At 36.8% G+C, this 15,295-nt stretch overlaps 1 protein-coding gene across 1 annotated transcript; it reads left to right on the top strand.

Moving 5' to 3' along the window:
* The first annotated feature begins 7,626 nt into the window (after positions 1–7,626).
* On the top strand, positions 7,627–13,959 carry LOC106980214 (cytochrome c oxidase subunit 7A2, mitochondrial). The gene is made up of 4 exons (XM_015078211.3): positions 7,627–7,780; positions 9,245–9,334; positions 12,360–12,444; positions 13,758–13,959. The coding sequence occupies exons 1-4, from the start codon at positions 7,763–7,765 to the stop codon at positions 13,814–13,816; spliced, it is 252 nt and encodes an 83-aa protein (XP_014933697.1). The 5' UTR covers positions 7,627–7,762; the 3' UTR covers positions 13,817–13,959.
* The last annotated feature ends 1,336 nt before the right edge of the window (positions 13,960–15,295 follow it).

Below are 15,295 nucleotides of genomic sequence, written 5' to 3' on the forward strand. Positions count from 1 at the left end.
TTGAGCTGTGAGCACAGAGCCGGAAGTGGGGCTTGAACTCACCAATGGTGAGATCATGACCTGAGCCGAAGTCGGACGCTCAACCGACTGAGCCACCCGGGAACCCCTCCCCTCAGGGTTTTGAAGGTATTGCTCCACCCTCTTCTAGGTTTCATTGTTGGTTTTGAGAACTCAGTTTCTATCCTAATCAGATATTAGACCTCCTAGACTGATGCCTAATTTTCTTCTCTTTTTCTCCAGTTATTTCAACACTATTGTCTGTGTTCTTTCTAAAAGATTTCTTCATTTTGATCTTCCAGCCTTATCGTCTACTGAATTTTATGTATATTTAAAAAGTATTTTAATTTCTAAGACTTCCTTTATTTCTATTCTGTTTCTAAAAAATATTCATCTTAGTTCACAGATAAAATATTTTTCTGAGGGGGTGCCTAGGTGGCTCAGTCGGTTAAGTGTCCTACTTTGGCTCAGGTCATGATCTCGCCATTGGTGAGTTCGAGCCCCGCTTCGGGCTCTGTGCTGACAGCTCAGAGCCTTCATGAAGCCTGCTTCGGATTCAGCATCTCCCTCTCTCTCTGCCCCTCCCCTGCTCATGTTCTGCCTCTCTCTGTCTCTCAAAAAATGAATAAAGGTTAAAAAATTAAATATTTTTTGAGGATATATATGCTTTTCTTTCCTATTCTGTTAGCATCGGTTTTTGTTGTTGTTTTAAGTTTTAGGGTTTTTTTTTTTTTTTCTCGATCATTTAAGTGACTTTTTTTGTGTTTCTGGGTAGTCTTGACCATCTGTCATATATGGATGGCCCCCAAAAGACTAATTGAAAGTTCTTTGTTTGTGGCCAGTGCTTGACAAGTGATGGGCTTCACTAGCACAGTGCTACTCAGAAATGCCACTCAGTGAATTATTTGTTCCTATTCATTATGAAAAGCGTAGACAAGTAATAAAGAGTTGGCAGGTCAGCAACTGTAAGGGGATCAAATGTTGAGAAGTACTGCATTAGGGAATGATTGTCAGGGAGCCAGTCATTTGGCTGGAGGCCTTTTCTTTGACGGGGACTGTTCAGTCTCTCTAAGGAATTCACTGGTCCTCTTCAGAAGGAAGGGGTCCAAGGAGGGTCTGGGTTTTTTTTTGTTTTGTTTTTTTTTTGTTTTGCTTTTAACTCCCTCCTGCCTGTCCTCCACCTCACCTTCTGTTTTCTATTTTATACATATTTCTTTATAGCTATCCCTCTGCACATCCCTTCTGCCTGGTTGTCTTCCATTACTTTATAGAGAGAAAAATTATCTCTTACCCATGGGAGACAGTGAAGGAGGTGAGAGATTGTATTTGGCTGAGAGGGGGAGGGCAGAGGTTTTGGGATCTGACCATTCTGTTACATGTAATTTTCAACTAGTCATTTTCAGGCCTATTCCTTGTTGCTGTAATTTTTACATCCAAGTCTGAACTTCTCAGGGGCTGTGGGCCAATCAGCATGCTTCTCACTGGTGTCCCCCTTACAGTATCTCCAGATTACAGCTTCCTCTGTCCTGCTCATATTCCGTCTGCTTTCTGTTTTCTAGAAATCTGCTGAAAATGCTTTTCTGGTTTTCTCCCCCCTATCAACTCTCTATCCTTTTTGACTCATATCTTTAAAAAATTTGTTTTAGGGGTGCCTGGATGGCTCAGTTGGTTAGGCGTCTGACTCTTGGTTTTGGCTCAGGTCATGATCTTACAGTTCATGAGTTTGAGCCCCATATCAGGCTCTGTGCTGATGGCACAGAGCCAGCTTGGTATTCTCTCACTCACTCTGCCACTCCTTCACTCGTGCTGTCTCTCTCTCTCTCTCCAAAAACAGGTAAGTAAATTTAAAAAATTGTTTTAGATTATCATAAAACAGGTGGCGCCTGGGTGGCTCAGTCATTTAAACATCTGACTTTGGGTCAGGACATGATCTCACCTGAATTCAAGTCCCACATTGGGCTCTGTGTTGACAGCGTGGAGCCTGCTTCAGATTCTCTGCCTCTCTCACTCTCTGCTCCTCCCCAGGTGGCACCCTCTCTCTCTCCAAAATAAACATTGAAAAAAAATTAGGTAGAAACATTATCATAAAGTAAACTTTACTTTGTGTGTGTGTATGTGTAGTTCTGTGCATTTTAACTTAAGCATAGATTTGTGTAACCACCATTGGATACAGAGCAATACCATCACCCCTACCCCCCAAAACTCCCTTACACTACTCCTTTATACTCATTATTTCTCTGGCAACCACTGATGTCTTTTCCTTCCCCATAGTTTTTCTTCTAGAATGTCATAAATGGAATTATACCATATTTAATCTTTTGAATCTGGCTTCTTTCATTTAGCATGCCTTTGAGATTCATCTAAGGTAATGATGCCTATCAATACCTCCTACTTTTTCAATTCCCTTTCATGTTACTGGAGTGAAAGGGAGAAGAGATAAACTCAGGGCCATCCACTTTTTTAAAACCAGAAAACACCTTGAAGTACCTTTTGGTGCTTTTGTAGCATTTTTAAAAATATTAAAAGATAAACTTGTTATTTACTGTAAATGATATTAATGGGAGCTTGTCTGTTGATGTGTGACAAGCTTTTTCATCCAGGGTAATGAAGAAGATTGAACTCATTGTATATTACTTTCACTATCAAGATTTGTGTGTCACATTATTTTAAGGAACAGAAATACAGAAAAAAATGGCTTTAAAAATACATATTAATTGCAGTTGAATTAATGGTCTGAAGTAATCCCTGGGGTGTATTGTCTTTCCTTCTCACAACAAAGCTTGTAAAAGAGTAATTTATATTTTTTGTCATCTTCAGTTTTAGCTAAGGATTTATTTCAGTCACACTGTATTGTTTACTATCATCTCTGTCTGAAAGATACAGTAGAAAGAGTATGGGTTTTAGAAGGAGGCTGACTTGGCTCTTATGTCTGTAAACTGTACCTTCAGATTATTTTATCTCCTAAATCATTTACCATTTCCTGTCAGTAAAATGGGAGTTTTAATACCCTCTTGACAGATTTTTGTTTTGAGGAATAAGGGAAGTGATAGATGACAAATATTTAACAGAAAGTATGGAAAATGACAATGAACAATTCTCACCCCCCTTTTTTTGTCACAGGAAGTAAACTCACCCTTGAACTTTTTGCTCCATTTGATAATTTGGCACCATCCTTCCCTCTTCATTCTTAGCATGTGGCTTTGTGGATAACTCCTGATTTTCTTCATACTTACCTGTCTTTAGTCTCCTTTATACATCCTTTGGTTATGCTCACCATATAAAATGGTGGGAATTCTTTGAGATTATACTCCCTGAGCAATCTTAAGTTCCTAATCACTTCTACTACCATCTTTGCACGAGTTTCTTTATCTTTTCTTGTGCCTTGACATCTCTTCTGAGTTCTAGATTGTTCAGTATGGATCTCTTGGATTGTCCTTGGATTTCTGAAGCTTAGTAAGGCCCAAACAGAAACCAAGCCATTCTAGCTAGCTTTCTCTTACATTTTTTGACATAGTGCATGGTATGGTCAACCATCTTAAGAGTTAAGTCAGAAACCTCGCATTCATGTCCACATCATGATTTATTATTATGTGTTTATTATTACCTTCCTAATTAGATTTTATGCTCCAGAAGGTCAGGGATTTAAAAAGTTTTCCCCAGAGCATCTTACAAAGTGTTAGATTCATATTAAATGGTCAATAAATTATTGTTAAACAAGGAGTGAACTCATTCATATATTGTATATATTATTTTTTCATACAAAAGGATTTTAGAGCCAGAGATGATTATTAGTCCAAAGCCACCCCTTAACTTTAATGATGAAAAGACGAGGCTTGCAATTACATAAATTATTTAATAATAAATACAGCAATTAAGTGATAGCCAAGTGTTTCATGATTCCTAGCTGTAATCAGAGAACATGGAATTATAGTGATGTGCTATCTTTTATCTGACTAGTAATTTTTGTACGGTAAACCTCACACGAAACTGTTCTACTATATTTGCTTTTGTAAAACTGGAAATGGATTAAGCATGCTTCCAGAATTAAAACACACATCCCAATTACACAAAACACTATTCTGGCTTTCCTTTTTAAATTTATAGATGCTATAGGCAGGATCAAAGTAAGGGTTGTAATCTTGTTTGTTTTCTAAAGGAAAAGGAAGATGGAGTAACTATGTCATTTGGCAACTTTACATCAGTAATTGTGAATTATTTTCACGCAAACTTATCTCAGGCTTTAGTTAACCATTACTTATCTCAGATTATCCATCTATATATCTAAATAGAGTACTGCCAGTTCTGTTAACAGTGTTCAAAAACCTTCTGAAGGAAATACTTCCTAATCATTTCCAATAATCTAATAATAATTTTCTAATATTACAAAGAAACTCAAACTGATGTTTTGGAAAGGAAACTTTAGAAAATAACCCTTCTGGGGCATCTGGGTGGCTCAGTTGATTAAGCATCTGACTCTTGATTTTGGTTCAGGTCATGATCCCAGTCTTGAGATCAAGCTTGGCATCAGGCTCTGCCCTGGGCATGGGACCTGCTTAAGTTTCTCTCTTTCACTTTCTCTCTGCCTCTACCCCGATTGTGCTTATGCGCTCTCTTTCCCTCTCTTTCTCAAAATTAAAAAAAAAAAAAAAAAAAAGGAAAGAACTCTTCTGCTCTGCTGCAGAGCATGAGTTTACAAATCTAGTAACAAATTTCAAGTGTGCTTGAGATGATCCAATAAAGTTTGATAGGCATCCAGGCAAATTTCAGGTATATTTTTCTGTCAGGATAATCACAATTTATAGAACAGGAGCAAGGAGACAATGAGTGAGGAATCCTGGGACTAAAAGCTGTTTGAAAGTAGCACAATGAGTATCAAAGATATTTTGAAGTTTTATTCCCAATAAGTTCATTCTTTATGCAGCATACTGTTCCTTTAACCAATAATTACTGAATATTTTCTATCTGCCAGTTACTATTCTAGATGCTGCAAGTACAGCAATGAAGAAAACAGTTATAAACAGTCATTATCTAACTTATATCATTAAAAGGATCATTGCTGTGTGGGAAATCGACTGAGTGTAAAAGTACAAGTAGGAAAACTAATTGAAAAGGCTTTTGCAGCAATGTAAACAGGAGATGATGATGGCTTGGCCTGGAGTTGTGGTAGCAGTGGAGATAAATGAAAAGCAGTCAGATTCAGATTACATTTTGAAGGTGTATGTATTCAACAGAATTTTCTAATGGATTAGTTTATAGGGCATGATAGAAAACAGTCAAAGTTTGGGGCTTGAAATGAAGAAAATTGCAGAGGAGAAGCCTTGAAAATAAAGGACTGGAAAGTAGAATTCAGTTTTGGTCATAAGTTTGCGATGCTCATTAGACATGTAAGTGGAGATGTCTGTAGTCAAAGGGAAAGGTCAGGCTAGAGAATTTGCCAGCACACAAATGGTATTTCATGGCAGTAGATGAAATCACAGACGGGATGAATGTAAAGGTGGTACTCTGAAATTTAGAGATTGAGAGTTTGAGGTTTCAGGAGACTAAAAACACTACTGAAATGGAAAACCATCAAAAGAGTAGTGGATGGAGGACCATGTATGAAACTGTACATACATGTTGTATGTTATACTGTATGGCATTTGTGGCTTATTTCCAAATTAAAAACAAAGCATATTGTGAAGGAATGATCAATTATGTTAAATTTAGTTGCTGATAGATGGAAAAAATGAAAATTGAGGTTGACAGTTTATTCAATAATGTAGAAGCTATTGGGGATCCTAGGAAAAGCCATAAAAGCCTGCCCAAAATGGAATTTAAAAAATTAGGAGAGGAAGAGAAGAAGACAAATATAAAGAAATCTGTTTTACTTTTATTTTTTAAATGTTTGTTTGTTTGTTTATTTGAGAGGGCGGGGCAGAGAGAGGTGGAAAGAGAATCCCAAGCAGGCTCTGTGCTGATGGGGGATTTGATCTCAAGACCGTGAGATCATGAACTGAGCCAAAATCAAGAGTCAGATACTTAACCAACTGCGCCACCCAGGCGCCGCAAGAAATCTGTTTCCTTTGAAGAGAAATAGTATGGTAACTGAAATCAAAGGCTTGTTTGTTTAATACGGGAATATGCTTATATGCTGATGGAATGATCTAGGAAAGAGGGAAGAAAAATTGTACTAGGTAACATACAAATAAGGATCTGCATCTATTTCAGAATCTATTTTATGTGAATCTTTGGTTCTTTTTGGACAGAGCCATAAATGTCTTTTATCCAATATATAGATCTATCACCCAATATATGTCATTAATTCATCTGCTGGTTAACCTATAACCCTTTAAGCAGTACTAGGGGATTGGTAAAAAATTACAATAATCTCTGTTCTTGAGAGGTTTACAATCTAGTTGTCTAGATGGAGAAAATGTAAGAGAGCACATACAGCTTTAACAAGTTCAGAGTACACTTTTTAAAAATTTGTATGTTCCAGCTATTGGTGCCTGGTAATTGTCCTCAAGGATTCCATCACAGTGCATAATGCAGAAGGGAGAATAAGCCAGAAACTTTCTGTTCCTATCTAGAGAAGAGATGAATTGGGCATTTACAAACCTTGGTGAGGAAGACTGAGCACAGATAACTTGGTGGATCTAACCCAAAAGATTAGAAGGAATAGTGATTTTGATATTACTAATTTTTATCTACACATTTCACCTATGCTGAACCCATACATCATCCACTTTCTATTTGAAATGACAATGGATTATAAAAATTTGTTTAAAAAAGGTGGAAAGATTTATTTTAGTATAGAATAAGTATTTTTATGTTTACATTTATACACACTCGGTGGGCACAAAGACTAAAGATCTCTGTAAGTGGCATTATTTAGGCAAGACTGCTAGAAGCAAGGTACACTGGCAGCCTATCCAATATTTGCTCTGCCTAGCGACTCCAATCATGGAAAGTACCCTGGGACAGCAAGACTTAAAGAATACCGATGTGCCATCCCATTTCTTGTCCCACAATTAAAAATTTTCCCCTCTTTCCAGCATTTTCCCCAGACACGGAGAAACGAGCGAACAGCTTTCACAATTTCAGGACGCTGGTAGCGTTTCTTGCATGGGGAGTTGTGCAGCATCCAAAGGTACAAGACGATACCCCGACGCAGCTCTTTACAGCATATTCTCAGCACAAGGAACAATAACGCCCTCACAAAGTTTCTTCTACGGTTAAAAAACTGATTGTATCCGTGTAAGAGAAGCTAACCTTTTTGTTTTGTATTGCATCCAGCTTCATAGTTTACAGTTAGACCAACCCAGTGTTCTTTCAGCATCTAAACAATGGTTCAAAGTTTGCTCAGAAGTTTTTAAAATACCTTCTCATTCAAAATATACTAATTTTCTATGATAGCCTGGTCTCACATTAATTTCATCTAAGCTAGTTACAAAGTACATAACACGTCACTCCTTGCCTCTCCGGTCTCAAAAGTTGTTTACTTCACCAAGCCTTAGCTCCAGGAGCCAGCCCCCTGAATAGCATCGGCCAGCTTAGGAACGAGAGCAAGGAACGGAAACGGCCGGTCGGCTAGAGCAGCCACAGCCGTACGGCCGCTCTCGCTTGTCTTTCGCTCTCTATGGTTAGAGGCTCAAGCCCCTCCTCCGCCCGAAGTATTAAGTTCCCTGACGCTTGCGCAAGGCCAGAAGGCAGTTCCGGTTCCGGTGTTGCCGTTCTCGTTCCTGGTGTTCGGTTGTTGCGGTTGGTGGGTAGTAACCGAGCCAAGATGCTGCGGAATCTGCTGGTAAGGAGCTTCTCGGCTTGCATTCTTGATGTGGGGCGGGAAGGTTGGGAGCGGAGGCTGAGGGATGACTGAAAAGCCTCTCCTGAGAGGGAAGGAGGGTGGGAGAAGGCGGCTTCTGAGGTCACCTTGGTCCGTGTCCTTTTCGCCTGACGTTACTTTCCCTTCTAACTATTCCTCTTGCTCCCGGCTGTGCTGAGTAGATATAGGGAATGAAGAGGCTGGGGAAATGACCAGAGGATGGTGGGTTAGACAGCCTTGGTTTCTTAATGGTCACCTCTAACCCTATGGGTTATTGATGAAGTCGCTAATTTTGATATGAGTAAACTCAAGATCCAAGTGGGACTTTTCTGATACCCGGAAGCTTCAGATAGAAATATGTTCACTGGTACGTTGAAAGGCCTAAAGTTTCAACGTTTCTGAGCTTTGTGAGCATCAGGATGCGGTTTAAAAAGCAAGTCATTCGGTTTCTGTTGGGACTTCAGGAGCCGTCATGGTTGAAAGTGTAGTGTTGCTTCAATCAGGCGGTCCTGTAGTGTCCTTCACCCATCCATCGGCTTTGAGCATGTGAAATAATTTCCCAAAGTTTCGAAAAAGAGAAGGAAAATGTAACAGTGGCCATTCTCTTTTGTAATTATTCAATAAGGTTTTACTTAGCTCTCAACATATGATTTGTTTTGGAATGTGGAGTGCATATTTGTTTCGTTATTTAATTCAACTGGATATATAATGCAACTCACTTTTTAAAAAGAATTGTACCCCATTAATTATTCCCTACTTTATAGGAAAAATGCAATGGGGAAAGCATTTTGATTAAGTAGGAATCATGTCAGTTTATTTTAGTGTCGAATAGATCTTTTAATAATATGGTAAAGTTACAAATGAAAACATTGGAACTTTTAGTGTATTTTGTAACCATTCTTTATTCTCATAATATCTGTATGTCAGTATGTTTTACTCAAGGATTATATGATACTACTAGTTCAATTCAGGTAAAGATGTTTGTTTTTTTTTTCTCAGAATCTGTATGAATTGCTACTTGAATGTGGTCTTTGGAGACTGTAGAATTTTAATGTAAAGAGTAGTAGATGGGTTCGCCTGGGTGGCTCAGTCACTTAGGTTAAGCGTCCAACTCTTGATTTCTGCTCAGGTCATGATCTCACAGTTCGTGAGATTATGAGATTGAGCCCTGCATCAGGCTCTGCACTGACAGCTTGGAACCTGCTTGGGATATTCCCCTCCCCCCCCCCCCCCCCCACAATAAACTGAAAAAAAAAGAGTAGTGGATGGACAACAAGTTGGAAAACTTGGCTGTTGGTTTAGTTAGGACTCTGTTACTGACAAATCGGGTATGTTTTTAAGTGTCAGTTTCCCTCTTCTGTAATAATAGAAGTTGAAAATAGTTGGTTTTGAAAGTTTCTTTAAGACCTAAATCTGCTCAGTATATATGGATTTTTTTTATTTCAGGCTCTTCGTCAGATTGCCCAGAGGACCATAAGTACTGCTTCACGCAGGCAGATTGAAAATAAGGTTCCAGAGAAGCAAAAGCTATTTCAGGTACTGAAATATTTTATAGGAGGTTGTTACTTGTAATAATATTTACCAAAAGTTGGAGATAGGAAGTAAATCTGGAGATGTTTGGTTGTTACTCATCTTGTTGTATTAGCAAAATAATAAACCGCCTATTGATAGTTAGTTGGGCCTATATCCAGGAGGACTTTGGGGAAGTAGAAGAAATGAGAGGGAAAAGGTGTAGGTCAAAGACACTTTGTTTGGAGAAGTTACATTGGGTTGGCACTCTATGGGTAGTTTCATAAGAATAGACAAATAGACCATAGAAAGGGCCCAGAAACAGAACAAATATGTACGTAGAAATTTAATATACGTTAAAGGTGCTATTTCATATTAGTGTGGAAAGGATACGATAAATTGGCGTTAGAAAAATTGTCTATTTTAAAGAAAGTAAAGTTCTGTCCCTCTATATTGTGTATTAAAAGGTAAATTGCAGATATAAATGCTTTTTCTGCCAAAAAATATTAAAATGAAATATATTTTTCCAGTTTTAGTGAGGTACAATTGACAAATAAAAATTGTATATATTTAGGTTGTACCTGATGGGTTTTATTTTTAAAAAGGTGCATACAGTGTGATGTTCAATGTGTCTATGAATAATTACTGTAATTAAGTTAATTAACACATCCTTTACCTCAAATACTTGATCTTTTTGTGTGTTTGGTGAGAGTACTTAAGATCTACTTTCTTAGCAAATTTCAAGTGTACAATACAGTACTATTAGTTATAGTCACCATAGGAGAGTATTTTTTATATCTTAGGGGTGGGGAAGTCTTCCTAAGGAAGTCTTTACAAAGCCTAGAAGCTGTAAAGGACAAAAATTGCATTTATGAGTTCAAGTGACAAATTGAGAGCAAATTTTAAAATATAACAAAAGATTAACATCTCCAGTATAAAAAGCGGTCCTACAGGGGCATCTTGGGTGGCTCAGTCCATTAAGGGTCTGACTTCGGCTCAGGTCATGATCTCGCGGTTTGTGGGTTCGAGGGCCATGTCGGGCTCTGTGCTGACAGCTCAGAGCCTGGATCCTGCTTCAGATTTTGTGACTCTCTCTCTGCCTCTCCCCCACTCATGCTCGGTTTCTCTCAAAAAATAAATAAACGTTAAAAATAAATTTTAAAAAAAAAGGTCCTACAGATCAGTAAGAAATGCAAATTAAAATGACAAATTACAACTTTGTTCCCCCTACTTGATTGTTAGAATTATAGAAGGATTTAAAATAGGCTATGTAAGCCACATAAGGGAGATAGTTAATTTCGTACACAGTACTTTCATACATAATAGTTAGTAGTATAATTGGTATAAAAGTTATAAAGAGTGTTTGAGAGTATTATTAAAAATAAACCAGATACCCTGTTATCAGGGACTTCCACTTTTTTTTTAAAAGGTAGGTTCCATGCCCAACGTGGGGTTTGAAGTCACAACTCTGAGACTGAGTCACATACTTCACTGACTGAGTCAGCCAGGTGCCCCTGGGGACTACCACTTTTAAAAATCTTTTCTGCAGACACAGTAGCTTAAATATATAAAGAAAAGGATAGAGGTTATTTGTCATAGAATTTTAATACCACTAAAACTCCAACAACCTAAATACCCATTAATAGAGGACTGGCTTATTCAGTTCTGATATTTTTGCAGAGTGGCATTCTATGTAGCCATTAAAAAGGATAAGGTAGTTTTAAAAGGGAGTAACAAAAGTTTTTAAGACAGCATTAAGTGAAAAATAGAATATAGCATACCCTATATAGCGTAATCTCATTTGGTATATTAAACAAGTGTGTGTGTAAATTAGAAGGTAAGACAACGTAAGCATTAAAAAATATTTAAGAATATGAACTATGCTGTTAATAATGGTTTTCTTATGAGGAAAGATGGTGGGACAGAGTTGTTTACCTTTATAAGTAGTTACATTATTAGTGCTTTTTTTGTTTTACTGTGGTAATACCTGGTTTTTCCCAAATAAAATTTTGTATCCTATACAGATCTTCCTTGACTTATGATGGAGTTAGGTCATAAAATAGTAACCCATCATAAGTTGAAAATATGTTCAATTGAAAATCCATTTCATATGCTTAACCTACCAAATATAGCTTAGCCTAGCCTACCTTAAACATGCTTAGAACACATACATGAACTGGGCAAAATCATCTAACACAAAGCCTATTTTATAATGAAAGTGTTGAATATCTCATGTAATTTCTTGAATACTGCACTGAAAGTGAAGTGAATGGTTTTATGGGTACAGAATGGTGATAAGTACATTGGTTGTTAAATTTGGTGATCGTGTGGCTGACTGGGAGTTGTGGCTGCCTGCCACTGCCCAGCATCATGAGAGGATCGTACCGCATGTCGCTAGCCTGGCAAAAGATGAAAATTCAGAATTTAAAGTACAGTTTCTCCTGAACGTGTATTGCTTTCACATGTGAAGTTGAGAAATCGTAAGTTGAACCAAATCTACCTTATGATTAAAGTGTGAGGAGAGGAATGCGGGGGTAGCTCAGTTGGTTAAGGGTCCTACTCTTGATCTTAGGCTCAGGTCATGATCTTAAAATTTGTGAGTTCGAGCTCCACCTCTGCCCTGATAGCGCAGAGCCTACGTGGGATTCTATCTCTCCCTGTCTCTGCTCCTCTCCTGCTTGCTCTCTATTTCTCTCAAAATAAAGAAATAAAAAAGTGTGAGGATTCCTGATCTTTTTAATAATTCAGCTGATGGACTCAATCAGTATATTTTCACAGCTTTAACATTTATATATTCCTTGGAAGGCAAATCTTTACTGGATCTCATTAAATGTGAGAGAAAGAATGTTGATTTTTAGGAGTTCTTATTTTAATACTTTAGTGGTGGTAGGTACAGAGTCAGGAAAATTGTAGTCTTTTAATTTTGATATTGACAATATTTTAATTCCAGGGGTTTGAGGAGGTGCTTAATTTTATATAAATGGATTAGTCTTTTGAACTTAGTTGAAAACAAATGATGCATATAGTAATTATTACTGTTTTTTTAATCTAGGAGGATAATGGAATTCCAGTGCATCTAAAGGGTGGAATAGCTGATGCCCTCCTGTATAGAGCCACTATGATGCTTACAGTTGGTGGTAAGATATTTGGAATGCTTGACTTACAGATAGGTAACAATAAGGATTACTAACAACTTCATTCCTTTTACTATGTCAGTATTTTAACTAGAAAGACTGTCTCCAGCATCTGAGATCTTACTGCTTTACATATAAGGACTCAAGAGGATGATCGATACATATTGTAGAAGAGCATTTTAATGTCTTAAAAAATTAAACCAATAAAGTTTGATAGGAGTATTTATGATAGAGGTGGCTTTCAGAGTGTGCTACTGGTGGCCTTACACATCTCTCTACACCATCTCCTATAACAGGGGCTTTTTAAACATTTTTACTGTGATACATAATAAAAACACACTTTACATCTAAACTCTGAACATACATGTTTATGACAGAAACAAAACCTCTATGGAAAGAACAGTACCTATTACTGTACACAAAGTGCTTTGATAGATTTTTCTGTGGATTAGGCAGGTCCATTGTTCAGTATTAGCAATGTAATATTACAAATTGGTAGGCTAGGAGCAGAGTTAAGATTTTAAATGATTGCTCTCTGGGGGAGGAAGGGAACTATTTGATTACTGTGTGCTCATCTTATTGATAGAAGTGCCCATAAATGGATTTCTGTAACCTTTTTTATTAAGTCTGTAATGTGTCCTCATTTTAAAGATGAAGAAATTATGTTAATTACCCAAGGTAATATTGCCTCTGTGTGGAAAAGCTGGAATTTCAACCCTAATTACAAAGTCCCCGGGCTGATACCAAGGTGCTTTCTTTGCCTTGGGTTGAGTACAGTGAAGAGGCATTTATGATGAAGACAACAATCAGATAGTGACCGTTAGAGTCCTAAATTCTTTTGGTCAGTGTGACTGTTTCTTTGGTAATTAGTTTTTAAAAATATTCACTTATTGGCTATTCTTACATCAAATTTGATAATTTAAAAATGATGTATCATTCTTCTTGGTTTAATACTAATAATATACTTTAGGGAGTGCTTGTATATCTTGACCTCTTTTTTTGGTTTTTGAATCATTCTTAGCATTTTTCAGGCCATCTTAGTTTAGTATGGAAATAACTTTTATATATGTTCTTACTCTTATTTAAAAACTTTTTACATGTTGTCAATTTGACAAATAAATTATTGTGTTGTATCTAATACTTTCCTTTGAAGTTATTTTAAATTTTACCAGCACCTATCAAAATACTTTGCTGTGTTTCCATAAAAGTAGTCTTAATGCCAAATTTCCCTTTCTGTTAACTTTTAGCTGGAATATTATGTCTATACATGTAAATGTCAGAATTTCTTGTAAGTTCTTTTTTTGTTTCTTTTTCAGGAACAGCGTATGCCATATATCAGCTAGCTATGGCTTCATTTCCCAAGAAGCAAGACTGACTTCAGTTTATCATCTCAGCAGGCAGTTGGTTCAGTTTCATTCAGCTCTCTCTGGACCAATAATTGATACATAACTGAGTTCTTCAGGGAACAATATTTATTGACTTCTACTAACTGCCACCAATAAAGCAGTCTTTACCATGCTTTGTCTTATTTTATCACTTTAGGATACATTATACCAATAATTTCAGTTTTTGATCAGCCTTGTAACTCTTAGGTAGGGAGCAAAAAAATGGTTCTTTAGTCACTAGGGTTGTATAAAATACCATTGTGATACTGGTGAAATTTTATTTTTATAAATAAATTATGTAATAGAACAGCTCAGAATTATACCGTGGATGGTTTTCAGCTGTGAATGAATGTAACACTTGAAAGCATATTCCTTCGAATCCCTCCCCTCCCTGCTGTACTGTCTCTTAGGATATGCTAGAACCTGGGGTTAGTGGACACAGGTCATTTTTTGGTTCCTGGGGTTTGAGTTTCTTTTTTTCTCTCAGCTATGTTAGCATATGTCCAAATATCGGATTTATTCCACAGCTTAGAGTTAGGCTTCAGTAGAGAAACTATAAAATAATTTACGACTTGTTCTTTTACACTAACGATGGGCTTCTATTATGTTACTATAATCCATAACATAAAGTGTAACTTCCCTTAAAACACTTAATTCATTTCTAAAAGCTATCTTCTAGGGGAACTTAAGGAGTCATACTTTGTTACCTCTACTAGGTGTACATTTGTAACACTAGGTGCAATTCAATCTAGGGGAAATCCATGAGTAATGGTTTTATAAACTTCAGTTTTTGCATAAAATTGAGAAAAGTATATGTAGAAAAAATGAGTCAAATCTGAAATAGCCAATCGAAGTCTTCATGTGGAAACATTGAGGCTTAAAGTATAAATCTATCTCAAAAGGTACCTAATAAAAGATGTCTCAGCCTTGAATCTTGAAGGTTTGAAAGGATCTTGGTAGCCACATCTAACCTGCCACTAAATATAGGGATCTTCCCAACTTCTGACAGCATCTTATTACTAATAACAGCAGAGAATACTGCTTTGGAAGGGAGTGGAATAAATATCAGACATTTCTAAATGTTGAGAAAGTTAAGTTGGGCTGGAGTTTGGTACAATTTGATGATTTGGAGCTAAAAAGCAATCACTGATATTTTGAAACAAGCTATATCTGTCAGCATTTTACAGAGGAGAATTTAACTTCCATTACAAATTTCATAAAGTGATTTGAAATGCTTTTATGACATGATATGAAAGATACTGTTTTGTAGTAAAAAGAAAAACAGCCTGATATCCTCTGATAGCCTTCATCTCAATATTGAGAGGTGCTTTACTATTTCTGACATAACACAATTTATAAAACAGTTTCCATGTGAAAATGTTATGTTTGGGCTATGTTACCATGGCAAGATGGGATAAAGTAAAAGGTTGAATGCTTAAGATACTTGAAAAATTCTTTAAATTGATGCT

This window comes from Acinonyx jubatus, chromosome B2, assembly GCF_027475565.1.
Source record: "Acinonyx jubatus isolate Ajub_Pintada_27869175 chromosome B2, VMU_Ajub_asm_v1.0, whole genome shotgun sequence".
Taxonomy (NCBI): domain Eukaryota; kingdom Metazoa; phylum Chordata; class Mammalia; order Carnivora; family Felidae; genus Acinonyx; species Acinonyx jubatus.

Bases quoted from the DNA above. Each gene is read 5' to 3' on its own strand.
- LOC106980214 (XM_015078211.3), top strand. The intron at 9,335-12,359 runs GTACTGAAATAT...TTTTTAATCTAG, and splicing joins AGAAGCAAAAGCTATTTCAG to GAGGATAATGGAATTCCAGT. The intron at 12,445-13,757 runs GTAAGATATTTG...TTTCTTTTTCAG, and splicing joins TATGATGCTTACAGTTGGTG to GAACAGCGTATGCCATATAT.